This window comes from Camelus dromedarius, chromosome 10, assembly GCF_036321535.1.
Source record: "Camelus dromedarius isolate mCamDro1 chromosome 10, mCamDro1.pat, whole genome shotgun sequence".
NCBI classification, from domain to species: domain Eukaryota; kingdom Metazoa; phylum Chordata; class Mammalia; order Artiodactyla; family Camelidae; genus Camelus; species Camelus dromedarius.
In genome coordinates this window covers 60,023,932-60,040,940 of record NC_087445.1, presented here as the reverse complement: position 1 = coordinate 60,040,940, position 17,009 = coordinate 60,023,932, and the positions used below count along the sequence as shown (strand labels likewise).

Genomic DNA, 17,009 nt, shown 5'->3' with positions numbered 1-17,009 from the left:
TGACCTTTTGATGACTTACTGTCCTGATAAAGGCATCCAGAACATCTGCTAGAAACTCGAGGCACCTACCCTAAAGTAACTTGTAACTCCTTAAGGAAAAATATTTCCTGACTCACATCAGAGTCAGTCACAGTTATTGCCAGGCAACTTTTAATAACCTCGTCGCTTTTTATCTCTATAAGCTCCTGACCATTTCTCTTCCCTGGAGCACTCTTTCAGGGTTACCTGAATCTGTGTCTCCTGAATTGCAATTCTTAAGACCCTCCCAAGAATTCTTTTCTTATTTGCAGATGCCTGCAGAATATTTTGGTTGACACTATTCAAATATTTTATTTAAATTCAGTTTGATGGAAAACTATGTTACTGAGATAGTCTGTGCCTGGGACCCTCTACTGGAGTGCTTGCATCTGGACAAAATACAAAGAAAGGATAAGGGACTAAAAAACCTGCATGCACGTACAGTTGGGGCAAATAAAGAACAGTAGGATACATAAAGGCCAAAACCCAACTGCCACTTCTGAAGTGCCAGGAGCAAAAGCAGGGTAGTGCATGATGCCTGCACACAGCACCACCAAGGAGGTGGGCAGACCACCTAGACCACCCCTCCAGCCCGACCCACTGATCTGCCCCTACCCTCACCCCATTTAAGGAACAAGCTCACCACCTTAGGGAGCAAGCAAGGGTACCTGTTTCTTATTTTTGCTCCCTTATGCTGCAGCATGAGTCCCAATAAAGCCTTGCCTGAATTTCTTGTCTGGCCTCTTATCAAGTCTATTGATTAAAGAGCCTAAGAACCTGGGCCTGTATCATCAAAATTAAAATAATGGAGAATAATATTTATTTTTTAATTAAAAAATTTCAATCAATACCTTAATAAATCCACATAGAAATTCACTTCAAGTGCCTTGATTAAATCCTGCTTACATAGGACACTTAGACAGGGAAGCAATGTCAAGACCATACACAACAGATGGAATGGTTACTGAGGCAGGAAGCCCCATAAAAAGACCGGCAGGAGCCCTAGACAGGGTTACTGCTCTCCTCTTAGCACCTTCCGGTTCCCTGGCCCAGAGACTCTATCTCACTTTTTGCCTCTAAAGCGGCTAACTTACACCTAAAATTCTATTGGTTCCCTGAGCTCACTTTTGATTGGTTATTTCCTTCACTCCTGATTGGTTATTACTCTCACTCCTGATTGGTTATTACTCACACTTCTGATTGGTCCACTTCCCTAACTTCTGATTGGTCCATTTATAGTACTTAATTTGCATGGAGCTCACTCCTGATTGGTCTATTTGTACAAAGCTTGTTCCTGGTTGGCCAACTTCTGTTGTACTTTATTTGCATATAATGTTGCAAAGTGTAAAACTGGCAGCCTATAAAAGGCTTGTGTAAAGCTATGGACTGCGTCCAGAGCTTGAAGTGTTAACTTTTCTGGGCCGGTTAGCGTAACAAACCTGAGTTCTCCAAGTCTTGGTCTGTCGCCGGGATCCGGGTTGTTGTTACAAGTGAGCTGTAACACCGAGCTTTAACACATTTTTCCCAATATTACTCCATCTTAATTTACAATGGCCCAATATTATTCTACCCCATGCATGTAACTGCTCATATCATTGACAGAGTAATACTTAAAAATATGATGGAATAGCTACCAAGAAATTTAAAAAGTACTTTCAGTATATGACATTGCTCTATTTTTAATCTCAAAAGTATATATAATACGTGTTAAGTGTGTATCTCTTAATAAACGATTTCATTTTAAAAATATGTAATACATACTTAAGCGTATGTAATTGTATATAATTTGCATACATGCATAGAAATAGTCTATATTTGTATAATACTGAGTATCTGGGCTTTTATCTGATTTTAATTTTGTTCTGTTTTCTTACCTCTTTTCTGCAGTCTATATGTTCTTTGTATAGGAAACAGGTATGTACATTCCTTTTTAATTAAATTCATTTATTGGACATTATTCATAAGAACAGATGTGGAGGGCACATATTAAAGTACAAGGAGTCATCAAAAAGTACTATTTTTGGTAGCATTAAAATGAACTTAACCTAAATTCCTAACAGACAGACAAAAAAGGCTAGAAAAAAATTTATCGTATAGTATAACCTCATTTTTGGTTGGAATCAAGCGCGCGTGCGCACGCGCGCGCGCGCGCACACACACACACACACACACACACACACACACACACACACACACACACACACACACACACACACACACACACACACACACACACACACACACCTAACGACGAGTTGGGGCGTCAGAAAGATTTTTTAGAATGCTTGTGTGCACCACAATGTTAATAGTGATTCTCTCTCTTATGGAATTCCATCTAATTTGGGATTTTTTTTTTTTCTGTCCTTTTTGCTTATCTGTTGCATGAGAGGTTATTTATAAATCATCTATTGATATAATGAACAGATGTTACTTTTGTGTAAGAGCGAAAACGTTTGTTAACGAAAAATTTGCATCCCTTTAAATTCCTTTTTGTCTATATCGAAAGGAAAACCTTTTTTTTTTATTTAAATAACGACGGTGAAACGCACTTTTGCAACTTGCAAGGAGGTGGGAACGCCCAAGCCCAGTAAGAGTCTGTGCGCAGGCGCCCTGCCTTTGCAGAGCATGCTGGGAAATGTAGTTAGCGGCCGAGGGCGCTTGCGCATTTCCTGGCTTGAGGTGGGCTGGAGGTGGACCGAGTTCTTCGTTTTTCGGTGTAGCTGGTGAGCTCGTTTTAAACTTTACCCTTGCACGCGGGTGGGAGTTAGGGAGGGAGCTCTGTTTAGGAATAACACCCGCCCCCAGGGATGGGGAGGGGCTGGAGAGGCCTGAGAATGCATTGGTCGAGCTTGGTGGCGGGGGCGAAAGAAAGGCGGAGATAAGTGCTGCGGGGTTGGTGTTTGGTTCGCGTTGGAGTCGAATGCGGAGTAGTGACCTGGACCCCGCATCCCAGTTATGCCTGCTTAGAGCTGTCTCTGGGTTACAGGGAGACAGAGCCTTGGTTGTGCATCCCAGCCTTAAGGACGAAGGGTTTGAGCTCTCACTGCTGGGTGGGGGGCGTACGGGGTGGGGAATCACGACAGAGCTTGGGGCTTTTGGGCTTTGTCTCTGATGGGATCAATCCGACAGACAAATACACGAAGGCGAGGGGCGGCCACTCCAGATCTAGGCAGGGAATTACAGGAAAACTGATCTGTGAACTTAGTGGCCCTAAATTTAGGTCTCCTGACATCCAGTTCTTTGCTCTTTCCCTGAAATGCACCTCCTCTAGAGATGGTTTTTGTTTTGTTGTTAATTTTCTGAAGACTATTCTGTAAAGAGCTGTGGAATTGATTCTCTACTTTCTGTGGGCTATGAAGAGCAGTTGATTGTTGTTTTTGGCATTTGTGAATGAGTTGTGAACAACTTAAGATGTTTTACAGGTGTTACGCTTTTTATCAGTAGACAGGAGGGGGCTGATATACCAGATGTCTGTTCTTGGGAAGGCCAGGGCTTTGGAGTTAACCCTGTTTCTGGATTGCAAGATTGGAACTGTGCCCCTGAACACTGCAGTGCTATAGACATGGGATCAGAGCTCCAGATGGCAATGTTAGTGGCCTTTCTCTTTGTACTCTGCCGGAAAGGAGTCTGTTCCTAGACTCATTCTGACCTTTTTAGGGAGAGTGTGGGCTACATCCAGGTGGTCAGACAGGATTCCCATAAAACAATCCTGATTTTTTAGGATCTCTTTCCTTTTTCAGCTCTGTTTTCTCAGGTTTCTACTTGATTAGATAAGATGGACTTAAGAAGGAGGACCTGACCATTGACCCCTCAATACAAGTCTTTGGTGAGCAAAACTTTTTAATGTTTTTGTATCTTGCTGGGTTTCACTTCTAAAATTAACACCTGCAGTTTGAACTATCACATGTAGTTAAATATCTCTTGAAATTCTCTTAATTGCTTATAATTTATGTGTACATGTTATGTGTACATAGCTTTGCAGTACTATATGATATAAATGTAACCAAATACATTCTTTAAACATTAAAATAACTCTTAGCCTGGCAAGATGCTCATTTAGGAGAGCCATGTGACATTTGAGACTGAAAACAGCAGAGTCTCCCATCTCACACTTAACTTCAGATAGCATACTTTCTTGAGCCTATTTGGCAAATTTGTACACATAAAGCATACAAGTGACATCTCTCTCCTGAAATGTCATCTCTGTGTCCAGAGGGAGGAAATTTTTTTTTCGTTCATTGAATATTATTAATTAGAGACCTGCTTTTTGCCAGGTAATGTTTGAGGCACAGGAGATACAGCAGTGAAGAAAACAAAGTCCCTGGCTACATGGAACTCACAGTCTAGGATGAGCACACAGACAATAAACAATACACAGTGGGTCAGATGGTGACTAGTGGAAGAAACAGCACTATAGCAGTGATGTTAGGGAGGGCCTGAAACAGCTGTTATTTCGTATATGGGGTCAAGGAAAGCTTCACTGGTAGTGTGACATTGAGTAGAGACTTAAAGAAAATGAGAATATGGGCCTTGCAGAAATCCAGGAGGGGAAAAGTTCCCAGACAGAGGGAACAGCAAATGCAAAGGCCCCGAGGTACAAATGTGCTTAGCCTGTATGGAGAAAATCAAGAAGGCCAAGGTAGAGGTTGAGATGACAGAGGAAGAGGAGTTCAGATTGCACAGGGCTGTGTAGGACATGTCAAGGAGATTGGCTTTTACTCTGAGTGAGAAGGGAGGCCACAGGGAGGTGGTTGTAGTCGTTATTGTTTAATCAGCTCCATCGAGGTATAATGTACCAATTTCCATAGGAGGATTTTGAGGAGAGAAGTGACATGATTTGACTTGTATGTTAAAGGAACTATTTTGGGCGCTCTGTTCAGTATAGACTGTAGGGGATTGAGAGTAGACACAGCGATGCTGGTTAGGAAGCTAAGGCAATAAGCCAGGTGAAAGTTGATTTCCTTATTTCCTTCACTCTCCTGCTCTTTAACCATCTGACACTTCACTCACATCCGACCTTCAGTTCCTCCCCCATCTTCACTCTCAGTTGATAATCCTGCTTCCCGTTTCACTGAGAGAAGAGAATAAGCGGTAAAGAATGCCCAAAGTCTCTCACCACCACATTCACCACCTTTCCTGGAAGCATTCCCACAGTCTGTCCTCCCTCCTGGTACTATAGACAAAAGGTCTGTGCTCTGATTTTTGGCCAATTTAATGTTACTTGTACATTAGATCCCACATCTCACCTATGCAGGACAGTGCCTGGCATAATCATTGGGCAAAATTCCTGATCTGTCATTCATATTCTTTTTAAAATTTATTTGGATGTATGGACAACATTAATTTTCCTAGAAAAATAGAAAAATTCAAATGCAGATTATTAAAAATTATAAATGACCTAATACCCATCAACACCAATTTGCTCTAGAAGAAATCTTTACAAATATATTATGCTATTATCATCCTTGAGTTACAAGGGACTTCTGTTAAGAGTTTAACTGTAACCCCATTGGAAGAGAATTAAACACATAGGATTTCCTTCCTTTTCATGAATATCTCTTCCTATTGTTCTATTTCTCACCCCTTTCCAAGATCCTGTCTCATTTTCAAACTTAGAATGTTAAGAAAAGATATCTTGGCCAATTCTCAAAGTTCTGGTATATATATGTTTAGTCTGGGTTTAGACCATTTAAATATATCTTGATCTCACTTCAATTGTATACATACTCCAGTGTCATTAGTAAATGTAGCTTTGCTTTACAGGCAATAAATTGCATTTGTCAACTATGAGGCTTTCCATTTTAAATGTTTATAGTTATGTGCCTGTTTGATTAAAATTAATACATTATCATGGTAATATTAGTTAAACATTTAACTTATAATGTATTCATGTCTTCATAAAGACTCACAGTGACCTGAATGGCTCATTGTTTTTTCAGTAAAATCTCTCTACAGAATTCTGAACCAATGACTTAAAAATCATTTTTTCCCTCTATGAATTAGAGTAATAATTCAAAATTATTCTTTGGGCCATTCTTTTTATTTTCTTTTCAGAAGTAGCGTTTGGATTATTTTTAAATGGAGAGGAATAACATTGAACTCAAGAATAGGGGAGAGGCTGTAGTCCTACCCTACCAGTGGCTAACTGTGTGACTTTAGGCAAGTCACTTGTGATTGTCGCCTTGAATTGGGTGTTGGGGAAACTAAGGATATTAATCCTAATGTTTCCTGAGCCTCTTTCTAGCTCAAATACACTGGCATTATGACATCAGTTGTGAGGCTTAGAAAGCAAGAGCCTCTAGCATCTGGTCCTTGTGTTCATCTTCTTGTCTTTACTGCTCTAACAACATCAGAGTGAGCCTTGAAAAAGTGAAGAATTCACAGTTAGATGGTCTGAAGTGTTGGCAAAGATTAGCACAGCCATGCAACCTTCCCTGGATGATTGGAGTTATGTGTTGGAGAGCATAGTAACCACAAGGTGTTTTTTTTGTTTTTTTTGTTTGTTTGTTTTAATAATGGATGTCAGGTCACTAGCATACCAGGAAGGAAGAGAGACAGGGTCTAGAATTACATTTTAAGGGGTAATCATGGGTTCTGTCTGGCTGCTCAGATCCAGAAGCCACAGATTCAGCAGCAACAGCAGAAGTATAGTGTAGAATTCTGACAGGCAGGCTTCCAGAAACTAAACTGATAAAGGAGTACATACCAGTTTACAGAATGTTAATCAACAAGTACTCATTAAAACATCTACTGTGTGAGGGGCACTCTGCCAAGTACATGAGGGTTAAAAAAAAACACTGCTTATAGTCCTTGCCCAGAACCCTAAGAGCTGACCACAAGAAACATTAACTCTAACTTTGGTTTGCAGTTAGAAGACATTCAGAAGTCTTGAATTGAAAAATGTAACTAATAATGTTTTAGCTGTAGATAGATCTGCACAGAGGAAGGGGGCCCACTTAAATGATATTTTAGGATCCTAAATCCTACCCAGTTCTGAACTTTATAGAAATATCATGAGGCAGTCTGGACATATTCGTGAACTGTTGAGACATATGAAAAAATAATGTCTTAAATCCCACCTCTTTAAGATAGCAAGTTTAACTAGCAGCATGCTGTAGTACAAAGACCACTTGATTGGGACTCAAGAGAAGACATTATTCATTCACTTGTTCAAGGAATACTTACTAAGTGTGTGACAGATGCCAGGTTCTATGTGTGGCCCGGAGGACAAAAGAGTACATAAGTTTGTATCACTGTTACAGTGTAAGACAAGACATTGGAAGTAGAACATTGAAGTATAATGAATGTAGTAATAGGGGAAACATGAGGTTCTGTGAGTTAATTCTTGCAGGTAACATAATTATTATTAATATGTATAATTTAAATAAAAATAAATTATTGTCATGAACCTGATATGACTGTAATGTGACTTTAATACATAGAAATAAGTGCCCTTTCCAGGAAAGATCCCATCCTCTTACAAAGGCTGTTTCAGTTTAAAAGCCCACTAACAGTGTATGAGAGCATGTGCTTAATACATACTTAAACAGCACTGGATGTTATATGCTTTTGACATTTTTTTTGCCAATTTGATGTTTGAAAAATGCTATCTCATTTTCAATTTTCACTTACATGATTAAAAGTGAGGTTGAAAATTTTGTTATATGTTGGCCATTTGTATTTCTTCTGTAAATTTCCTGTTCATATCTTTTGTCCATATTTGTATTGTGTTACATTTTTTCCTAACTGACTTGTAGAAACTCTATATAACTAATGTTCTTTTTCTGTTTTATTAGTTGTAAATACTTCCAGTGTGACTTTTCTCTTTTAATTTGCCCTGTTTGTGTAGTCAAATCTGAGATTCTTTTCCTACATAACCTCCAGGTTTTATATATTTTTAAGGATTTTCTCACTGTAAAATTACAAAAATATTCTAGTATTTTTCTGATTATTTTATAATTTTAGTTTTAATGTTTAACTAACTTATAATTTACTTTTGTAAGGTAGTGGTGGTAAGTTTATTTTTTTCCCTAGATGAATAAGCCAGTTGTCACAAATCATTTATTGAATTTCCAACGTTCTCCCAATTTTCAAAATGCCCTGTTTGTCATTTATTAAGTCCCTGTAAGAGAATGGGCCTATTTCTAGACTCTATTCTGTTGTATTATTCCTTCAGTCTATCCTTGTATCAGTAATACAGTTTTTAATTAACATTGCTCTATGTTTTGATATCTAATATGGACAAATCTCCCCTCATCCGCATCTTTTTTCTTTTTCAGAAATATATATTATGTATATTAAGCTGGGGATGTATTAGTTTCATAGGGCTGCTGTACCAAAGTACCACAAACTCAGTGGCTTAAAACAATGGAAAGATACTGTCTCACAGTTCTGGAAGCTGGAAGTCTGAAATCGAGGTGTTGGCATGGCCATGCTGCCTCTGTTAACTGTAGGGGAATCCTTCCTAGCTTCTGGTGGTTTGCTAGCAGTCTTTGGCATTACTTGGTTTACAGCAGCATAACTTTAATCTCTGTCATCAGTGTCATGTGGTGTTCTCCCTGTGTGTCTGTGTCTTCACATGATCATCTTCTTGTAAGGACACCAGTCATGTTAGATTGAGTCCTACCCTATGACCTCATCTTGTTTTTTCTGCAATGATTTCATTTCTAAATAAAGTCATATTCTGAGGTACTAGAGATTAGGAGATACCTGTATAATACATTTTTGGCGGAGAACGCATTTAACTCATAACAGAAGCGAACTGGCATCTTTAAATTATTGAGTGTTTTCATCCCCAAATGTGGATTTTTTTCAGTCAGTTCTCTTCCGCTGTTGAGAAGTCAGGAGAGTATTGCAGCTGACAGTGCCACACCTGTCTCTTAAATGGCTTTTAAGATTGGTCTCTCTGTCTCTGATTTTAGAAGTTTGGCTGTGATACCCTTGGGTGTGCTTGTCTTTGTATTTACTTTTCTTATGGTTTGGGACTTCTTGAATCTATAACTCATTAGTTAGAAATATCTTCTATCATTATTCCTTCAAATATTATATTATTTCTATTATCTCGTCTTGTTTTGAGACTCCCATTATATGCATGTTAAGCCTCTTGAGTTAAGTCTCACAAGCCTCTTATGTTCTAATTTTTTTTTAAAAAGAGATAAGCTTATATGAAAAGATACAAAAAGAACTATATAGACTGCATCATCAGGAAATAAAACATAAGACAAGGCTAAATGATGGTCAAAAGGGAAAACATAAGTTATAGGAAAATCGTTGGGGTGAAACAGGAGATTAACTGAAATATAATGAAAGCTCTTTTTGTTTTCATTGATAAACTTTTTATTTTAGAATAGCTTTAGATTTACAGAAAAATTGCAAAGATGGTACACAGAGTTTCCATATATTTCACAGCCAGTTTTCCCAATTAACATCTTACATTAGTTCGGTACATTGTCACAATTAATGAACTAAGGTTGATGCATTATTGTTAACTAAAGCCTGCATTTTATTCAGATTAACTCAGTTTTTAACCTAATTTGTTTTTTCAGTTCTAAGATCCTATCCAAGATCCCATGTTATAGTTAGTCATCATGTCTTTTTAGACTTCTCTTGGCTGTGATGTTTTCTAATCCTTCTTTAAATTATCAATAGTCTCTCTCTCTCTCTCTCTTTTAAGCTCTGTGCTTCAATATGTGTATTTTTATTGATCTATCTTTCTCTCAGCCCAATCTGTTGATATACCCATGTAACTGAGTTCTTAATTTCAGGTATTCTGTCCTAAATGCTTATTTGATCCCTTCTGGTTGATTTTAAATTGCTATTGAACTTTTTCATTCTACTTTGTCTTCCTTCTATTTTGTTTTCTCTGGATTATTGGTCAGTGGTACTGACACTTTGTATGTCTTCTAAGCTTTTATTATGTGCTTGTCATCACGATAAAATTACCATAGAGGTTCAAGTTGATGTTATCTTTCACCAGGAAGAGTTCTGTTTTTCTCTCTTTAAAGTAGATAGGATCACCTCAGCCAAACTGAGTTAGTGCTGGGTTGCAGTTTTGATAAAACTTATTTTACCTCTTGGTTGCTTCTTTTCCTAGGATATGGCCCTCCTAGGCACTCAGTTGAAAATGTGGTAGCTTTTTGTCTCCTCAGCCCCGAGAAACTGTGGGAGATTTCCTTCTGACATTCAGAGGTTTTCAGCCTGGCTCTTCAGACTCCCAGCCCATGCAGCCTAAAACTTCAGATTCCGTGGGAAGAATCTGATCATTTGTTTGAGGCCCCTTCCATCCCTAATTACGTTACTTTAGACACTTGTAAATGCCAAAATCTATACTGGTTTCTTTGCCCTTCTGGAATGGCCTTCTGTGTGGGGTCAAGTTTAGGTTCTCAGCCAGAATTGGTAAGAATTTAGTTCTCCAGGTGAAGAGTGGCTGTAAATGCCCTCACTCTGTCTGTGGAGTGTGTACCTGCTTTAACTTTAACCTAAGCACCCAACCCCCACACCTCCTGGCCTTTCTCTTGCCTTTTGAAACAGCCTACACTCAATACAGTATGCATCTCTCTAAATAAATCTACCTTTACTCAAAAAAAAAAAAAAAGTTGCTGTATATCCTCATTGTCAGTTTATCACTCTTCTAGAGCTTTCTTTTGCCTGTTTTGTTTTCAAGCTCCTTCCACATCTCCATTAAATTTTTCTTTCCAAATAGAAGACATGTCTTTTAAATATCAAGTCCTTGTATCTGTTATATCTTTTCTATTATCTATATAGGGTAGCACAAGGGAAATTGTATTGCAGTGTGAAATATGACAGACAGTGTTTTCTGGGTAAGTTGATTAGCTGTTTGACCTCTGAGGAATCTCACTGTGGTACTTCCCCATCGTCTAGGGTCTGATCCTCATATTTGCAGATTCAGAGAGTTGAAGTCAGTGGAGAGATAGATTCAACCGTGTAAGTTTATAAGTGACTGATGAGTTAAACAAAAAATGGATTTATATTACATTGAGTTCTAGAACTACCAAGGAATTCAGATCTTTATGTTGTCTGGCAAGAAAGGGGAAAAAAGGCAACAAAATTCTAATCCTAATTTTGCCTTGCAAGTGTGGAGTTATACCAAAGGGAGTTAATGTTGTGATGCAAATATGCAGTGCTCTTAGACAATGTTATAAGTTCTAGCCCCACAATAGAGTTCTGCCCACTTACTGAGGTAAACAGATCTATCTAGTACTCAGTGCTAGTCTCTCTTCTTCCAGATTATGTATGAATAGGAAGAACCTACTATTTTTTTGCATCTCTTAACACCTCTTTTTTTATATGTTCTGTTATCATCACTTTGCTTTTGATTGACCCATATTTTTTTATGTATTGCTACCATCAGTAGGGTTATAACTATGTCTATTTATGCATTATCTATTTATGATACCTATATACTTTGTTATTTCTTGAGTTGAGTTTACATTTCTATATTTATAGTTTATTAATAGATAGATGGGTAGATAGACAGACAGTTCATATTTTCAGTGTTTTTGTAGGGAAACTTCAGTATTGCTTCTGTATATTCTCAACAGGTCCACAGTAGGCACCAAATAAGTACTTTTGGCCACTCTTGAACTTAGAACTTTAGATCCCTGAACCATCTTTGAACAATTTCCTAGCCCTCTACTTCATTATTTTCAGTTATCTTTACTCTTTCATAAGTAGACACATGAAGGATCCCTTTGTAAATAGGTATTTGTTTGATGTTATAGGAATGAGTGGCATTGAAGGATGTCCCAGTGGGCTTTACCTTGTGGCAAAGAAAAAAATCAGAACATTATCAGATACTGTACAGGGGAGTGATAACAACTGCAGGAGCCATAGCTCATTGGATGAGTATAGCTTTATAATTACTACAGAATGCTGTGACTTTTCCAACAAATGTCAAAATATGTGGGATTATGCAATTTACAAGTTCTTATCTGAGCTGGACTCTGAGTTTAGAGGCCAGAGGTTTTTTAAATTTTATTTGTGCATAGAGACAAGATATTTCTTTTATTATTAAACAAATGATTGTTCTTTCCTTTCAAACATTGTGTATATATATATGTTTATTATGTTACTTTAGCAGCATCAACAGTCCTATATTTCAGAGTTCCTGAAGACAATTTAGGACACAATTCTGAGATCCATCATAACCACCCAAGCCCATATCCTTCACCAGGAATACAAGCATCAGCTTTTTAAATCAGGTGTTATCTTCTAAGTAGGAAGAACCATATTAATAGATAACAGAGGGATAAGTGAGAAATGTCACAAAACACTTAGCCAAGAAAGAATCAAGTAGCTAGAAATCCTTGTAAATAATAGTCCATTGGTCCATTGTGATGGTGGACCATGACAATGTTGGTCCTGGATGGGAGACTTGGAAGTACTGGTTAGTGTCTACTGTGCAGAGCCCCTCTTGTCTGTGTAGAGAATGGAGTTCATCTCTTGGGAGCAACATCCAGTTTCATTTCTGCATATCTTTATCCATCTTCTCACATATTTTTGTGATCTCAGAGGAAGAGATTACCTTCTTTCATTTGTTAATAAATCCCTCTATTTGTGCCCCAAACTCTATTGTTTTTCTACTTGTTTTGGGGCCTTGATTTAATGATTATTTCATAATTCAGTCTCTCCCTTTTCTAAATTTAGACATTCAAAAGATTTTTCTTGCTTTTAAAAGAACGTCTTGTATAACAATATTTTATTTTTAATTTACTTTTTAATTTTATTCTCTCCTTTCATTATCAAACTTTCATACTCATAGCTAACAGCTTCAATTCTATTCTATTTTAATCTTTGAAGTTAGATTTTTGTTGTTGTTGTTGCTCTATTTTTTTTTAATTTAATTTTTTTAGGTGTTTTTTTTTTTTTTTTTTTTTCCGGTTAGGGGGAGGTAATTAGGTTTATTTATTTATTTATTTAGTTTTAGAGGCAGTCCTGGGGATTGAACCCAGGACCTTGTGCATGCTAAACATGTGCTCTACCACTTGAACTATACCTTCCCTCCAGAAGTTAGACTCTTAATGTATATCTTTCTACTAAAATTATTTTGAAGAGACCCCCGACTCCTGAATTCTTTCTTGATAGAAACCTGTTGTTAGTTCTTTCCATATTCAAACTTTCTGCTGCATTTGATATTTTGTCTTTGCTTGCGTGACATCACTAGATTATTTTCTGTTCTAATCTCTTTCCAAGTACTTTTCCATTAGTTTCACTTCCTCCCTAACACAAATGCATGCCCTTTTAAGGTTTTTTTTTTAAACTTGTTGATTTTTTTATCCCAAAGAATCTATGCATTCTGATATCCTCAAAAACAATCCTTCCATGTCATTAATTCCCTGATATATTCTTTTCAGCCTGCATATCTCATTTGATTTCCCATAATTTCCCTGCTTAGAGTCTATCACTACTTGAATGTCCCACTTCACTTTAAATCACTTTAAACACAATATGATAAAAAGTTAAATCACCAACTTTCTCTAAGTAGCATCTTTTTCCTTCTTCAGTATTTCTATAATTTTTACCACTATTAGTTCCAGCTTTCTTGGCTAGAAACCAAGTATCTTTATGAATCTCATTATGTAAAAATTCCTCATAATCAATGTCAGTATGTTTTTATTTCTTCCTTTTTATGTTTTAGATTTACTCCTATACTAAATTCTTACATATTATCCCAATCTTGGCCCATGTTCTTTATATTATACTTTCTTGCTGAATTTGATAGCTTTATTCTATTATCCATTTTAGATGAAATGAACAAGCACTTCATTTAAAATACTGCACATTTTTCATGTTGCTACTATGACTGAAACCTTCAATTTTTCTGTCTCCTACTAGATGACATTTATCTGCTTGTCAGAATTTGTTACTCCCATTTTCCTTTTCCTTTCTTATTTTTAATCTCTTCTTTGCAAATACATTTATTTGAATTAGTATCATTGACTATTTTTCATTTACTATTTGTATCTTTACCTTTGATTATACTATGAATTTTGATTCAGTGCTATCATTCCTTTTACCATGCTTTTCTATATTAATCATTTCCTTGTTTAAACTTCCATATTAATCAGAACCTATGCTGTATAATACTTTGTTTTATCAGCACTAGTTTATTTTTATTTTTATTATATATTTTTCTGTAACTAATGAGTGAGTCTTATTCTCCCCTTTATATTCCAGAGGGAAGAGATACTGTCTTCTGTTTAATCCTGAATACTATATCCAAAGTCAGAGCATTAATTCCAAAGCAGAAACCTTCTGAAAAACAAATAGTGTCATGGCATAGTGTTAGAACATTTTTCAGTGATGGTTCTTCACATTAGAAGAATTGAAATTTGATAACCAGTTTGAGAAACACAAGTAAAATTAGATTATAAGGAAAAGCAATTCAAGAGGAAGATCCTGAATATAACGATTTGAGAGAAATATTTAATCTCAGCTCCAGTCTTTTTAAACTGAGAGTTTCTAGAAGATAAAGACCTCCTAATTATGATACAAATGGTCAGAGCTTAAACCAAAATTCTGCTTGAGTAGAGTTTTTTAAAGGCAACTTATAAATGAAAAATGTTTTTAGGTATGAGAAAAGATGTATTTGTATCTCAAACCTTACTTATTCTGGAAATGATTTAAAAGTAAAGCTATAGTTCAGTACAAATGGAATCTAAGAAAATTTCTATGAGAGAGAAACATGAATGTAAACTATGTGGTAAATCCTTCAGCCGAAACACTAATCTTATTCAACATCAAAGAATACATACTGGGGAGAAACCTTATGAGTGTAATGAATGTGGAAAAGCTTTTAGTCAGAGCACTAATCTTACTCAACATCAAAGAGTCCATACCGGGGAGAAACCTTATGAGTGTAATGAATGTGAAAAAGCCTTTAGTCATAGATCATCCCTTAGAAATCATGAGAGAATACATACTGGAGAAAAACCCTATCCTTGTAATGAATGTGGGAAGGCTTTCAGCCATACTTCAGCCCTTACTCAACATCACAGAATTCATACTGGAAAGAAACCATATGCATGTGTGGAATGTGGGAAAACTTTCAGCCGGAGCACACATCTTATTGAACATCAGGGAATACACTCTGGGGAGAAATCCTACCAGTGTAAGGAATGTAGAAAAGTTTTTTGCCACAGCACATCACTAATCCGACATCAGAGAATTCACACAGGAGAAAAACCCTACAAATGTAATAAATGTGGAAAAGCCTTCAGCCATACTCCAGCCTTCATTCAACATCAGAGAATCCATACTGGAGAGAAACCCTATGAGTGTAATGAATGTGGAAAGACCTTCAATCGGAGCACACATCTTACTGAACACCAGAGAACTCACACTGGAGAGAAACCTTATGTTTGTAAGGAGTGTGGAAAAACTTTCAGCCGAAGTACACACCTTGCTGAACATCTGAAAATACATTCTGGTGAGAAACCCTATCGATGTAATGAATGTCAAAAATTGTTTTGCTACAGAACATCACTAATTCGACATCAGAGAACTCATACAGGAGAGAGACCCTACCAGTGTAATGAATGTGGAAAATCCTTCAGCTTAAGCTCAGCCCTTGCTAAACATAAGCGAACACATACAGGGGAGAAACCTTATCAGTGTAATAAATGCGGTGGTGTTTTTTGTCATAGTACATTGTTAATTCGACATCAGAGAACTCATTTCAGAAATGAAACCTTATCAGAGTAGTGAATGTGGGAAAGTGTGCAGCCATAGGTCATCACTTACCTCTGAGCACTCGCAGTAGTAAAAAACAAATAAACAAACAACTCTAGGATTGTTATGCAAGAAAAACTTTAGGCAAAATACTCACCTACTCAGTATTATAATGTTTGTACTGAGAAGAAACAGTGTTCTTATAATTCATCTGAAAAATGTGTTATTGTGATGAAAACTTACATGGAACTGTTTATTTCCAAAACTAAAGTCTGTTTTTCAGAGAAATATAGGAAATTATTTTTTGAGATAATTTATTATAAATGTATATATTTACTTATACTAAAAGCCTTTTCAGATACACAGAAGTTTTAGAGGGGTGATAAAAATTGTTTATATGTCTTTTTAGTAGTTCTCATTTAAAATACTAAATAAACACTGTTATGGAGGGTTTGAATTTTAAAATTTGACAAGTTTATTTAATAGCCATAGACAAGAATGCTTTCCCCCACAGAGATAATATGCATTATTTTCCAGTATTCATGGAATATTTTTAATAGACTATATAGTACATATATGGCTACAAAGAAAATATCAACAAATTCTCCCTGAGGGAAACATTCAAGCTTTCCCTGTTTATTTTTTAGTACAATGAGATGAAAGAAATGAACAACTAAAAATAGCACCACAGTGTTATTTAGAAATTAAAAACATTTTTCTGAGTAATTTTTGTGTTAAAGAATATATTCAAACAGAAAAAAATCAGTTATTAGAAAATAATAAAACTGGAACATAGGCATTCAGTTAAAAAAGATAGAAAACCAAATAACAATATAAATCCAAAGAAAATAAAAGAAATGCATTAATAAAGATTAAAAAAAAATACATTAATGAACTAGGTACAAAAAGTGCACTTGATAAGCCAATATACAAACTCTAGCAAGTAGGATGATGGGGGGAAAAGGAGAAAACACAATATCTAGGAGTAAGAAAAGGAACATAAATACAGATAAAAGGGAAGTTAAATATTCTAATTGAATCATTAACAGGTCAAATCTAACAGTTTAGTAAAATCAATACTGTGATTTATCATAGGACTTCCAGACTAGTTCAAAAGTAGAAATGTACATTAATAAAAAATGTATCTTACTAGATGCTGTGAAAGCATTTGGCAAAATTCTCCAGGCATTGATGTTTTTTTCTAAAGTTAGGAACAGAAGGAAACTTCCTTAAATTGATTAATGATATTTACCAGAAACCTACCAAACACTGCAGATAACTAAAACGTTCTTATCAGAAGC

The 17,009-nt window shown here is 36.3% G+C and overlaps 1 protein-coding gene across 1 annotated transcript; it reads left to right on the top strand.

The window, feature by feature from the left end:
- Window positions 1–2,658: 2,658 nt before the first annotated feature.
- On the top strand, window positions 2,659–15,859 carry ZNF883 (zinc finger protein 883). Its single transcript, XM_064490425.1, is given in 4 exon segments — window positions 2,659–2,741; window positions 3,759–3,844; window positions 14,215–15,714; window positions 15,716–15,859. Coding segments are annotated over 2 exon segments (1,110 nt in total). The 5' UTR covers window positions 2,659–2,741; window positions 3,759–3,844; window positions 14,215–14,688; the 3' UTR covers window positions 15,800–15,859.
- Window positions 15,860–17,009: the final 1,150 nt, after the last annotated feature.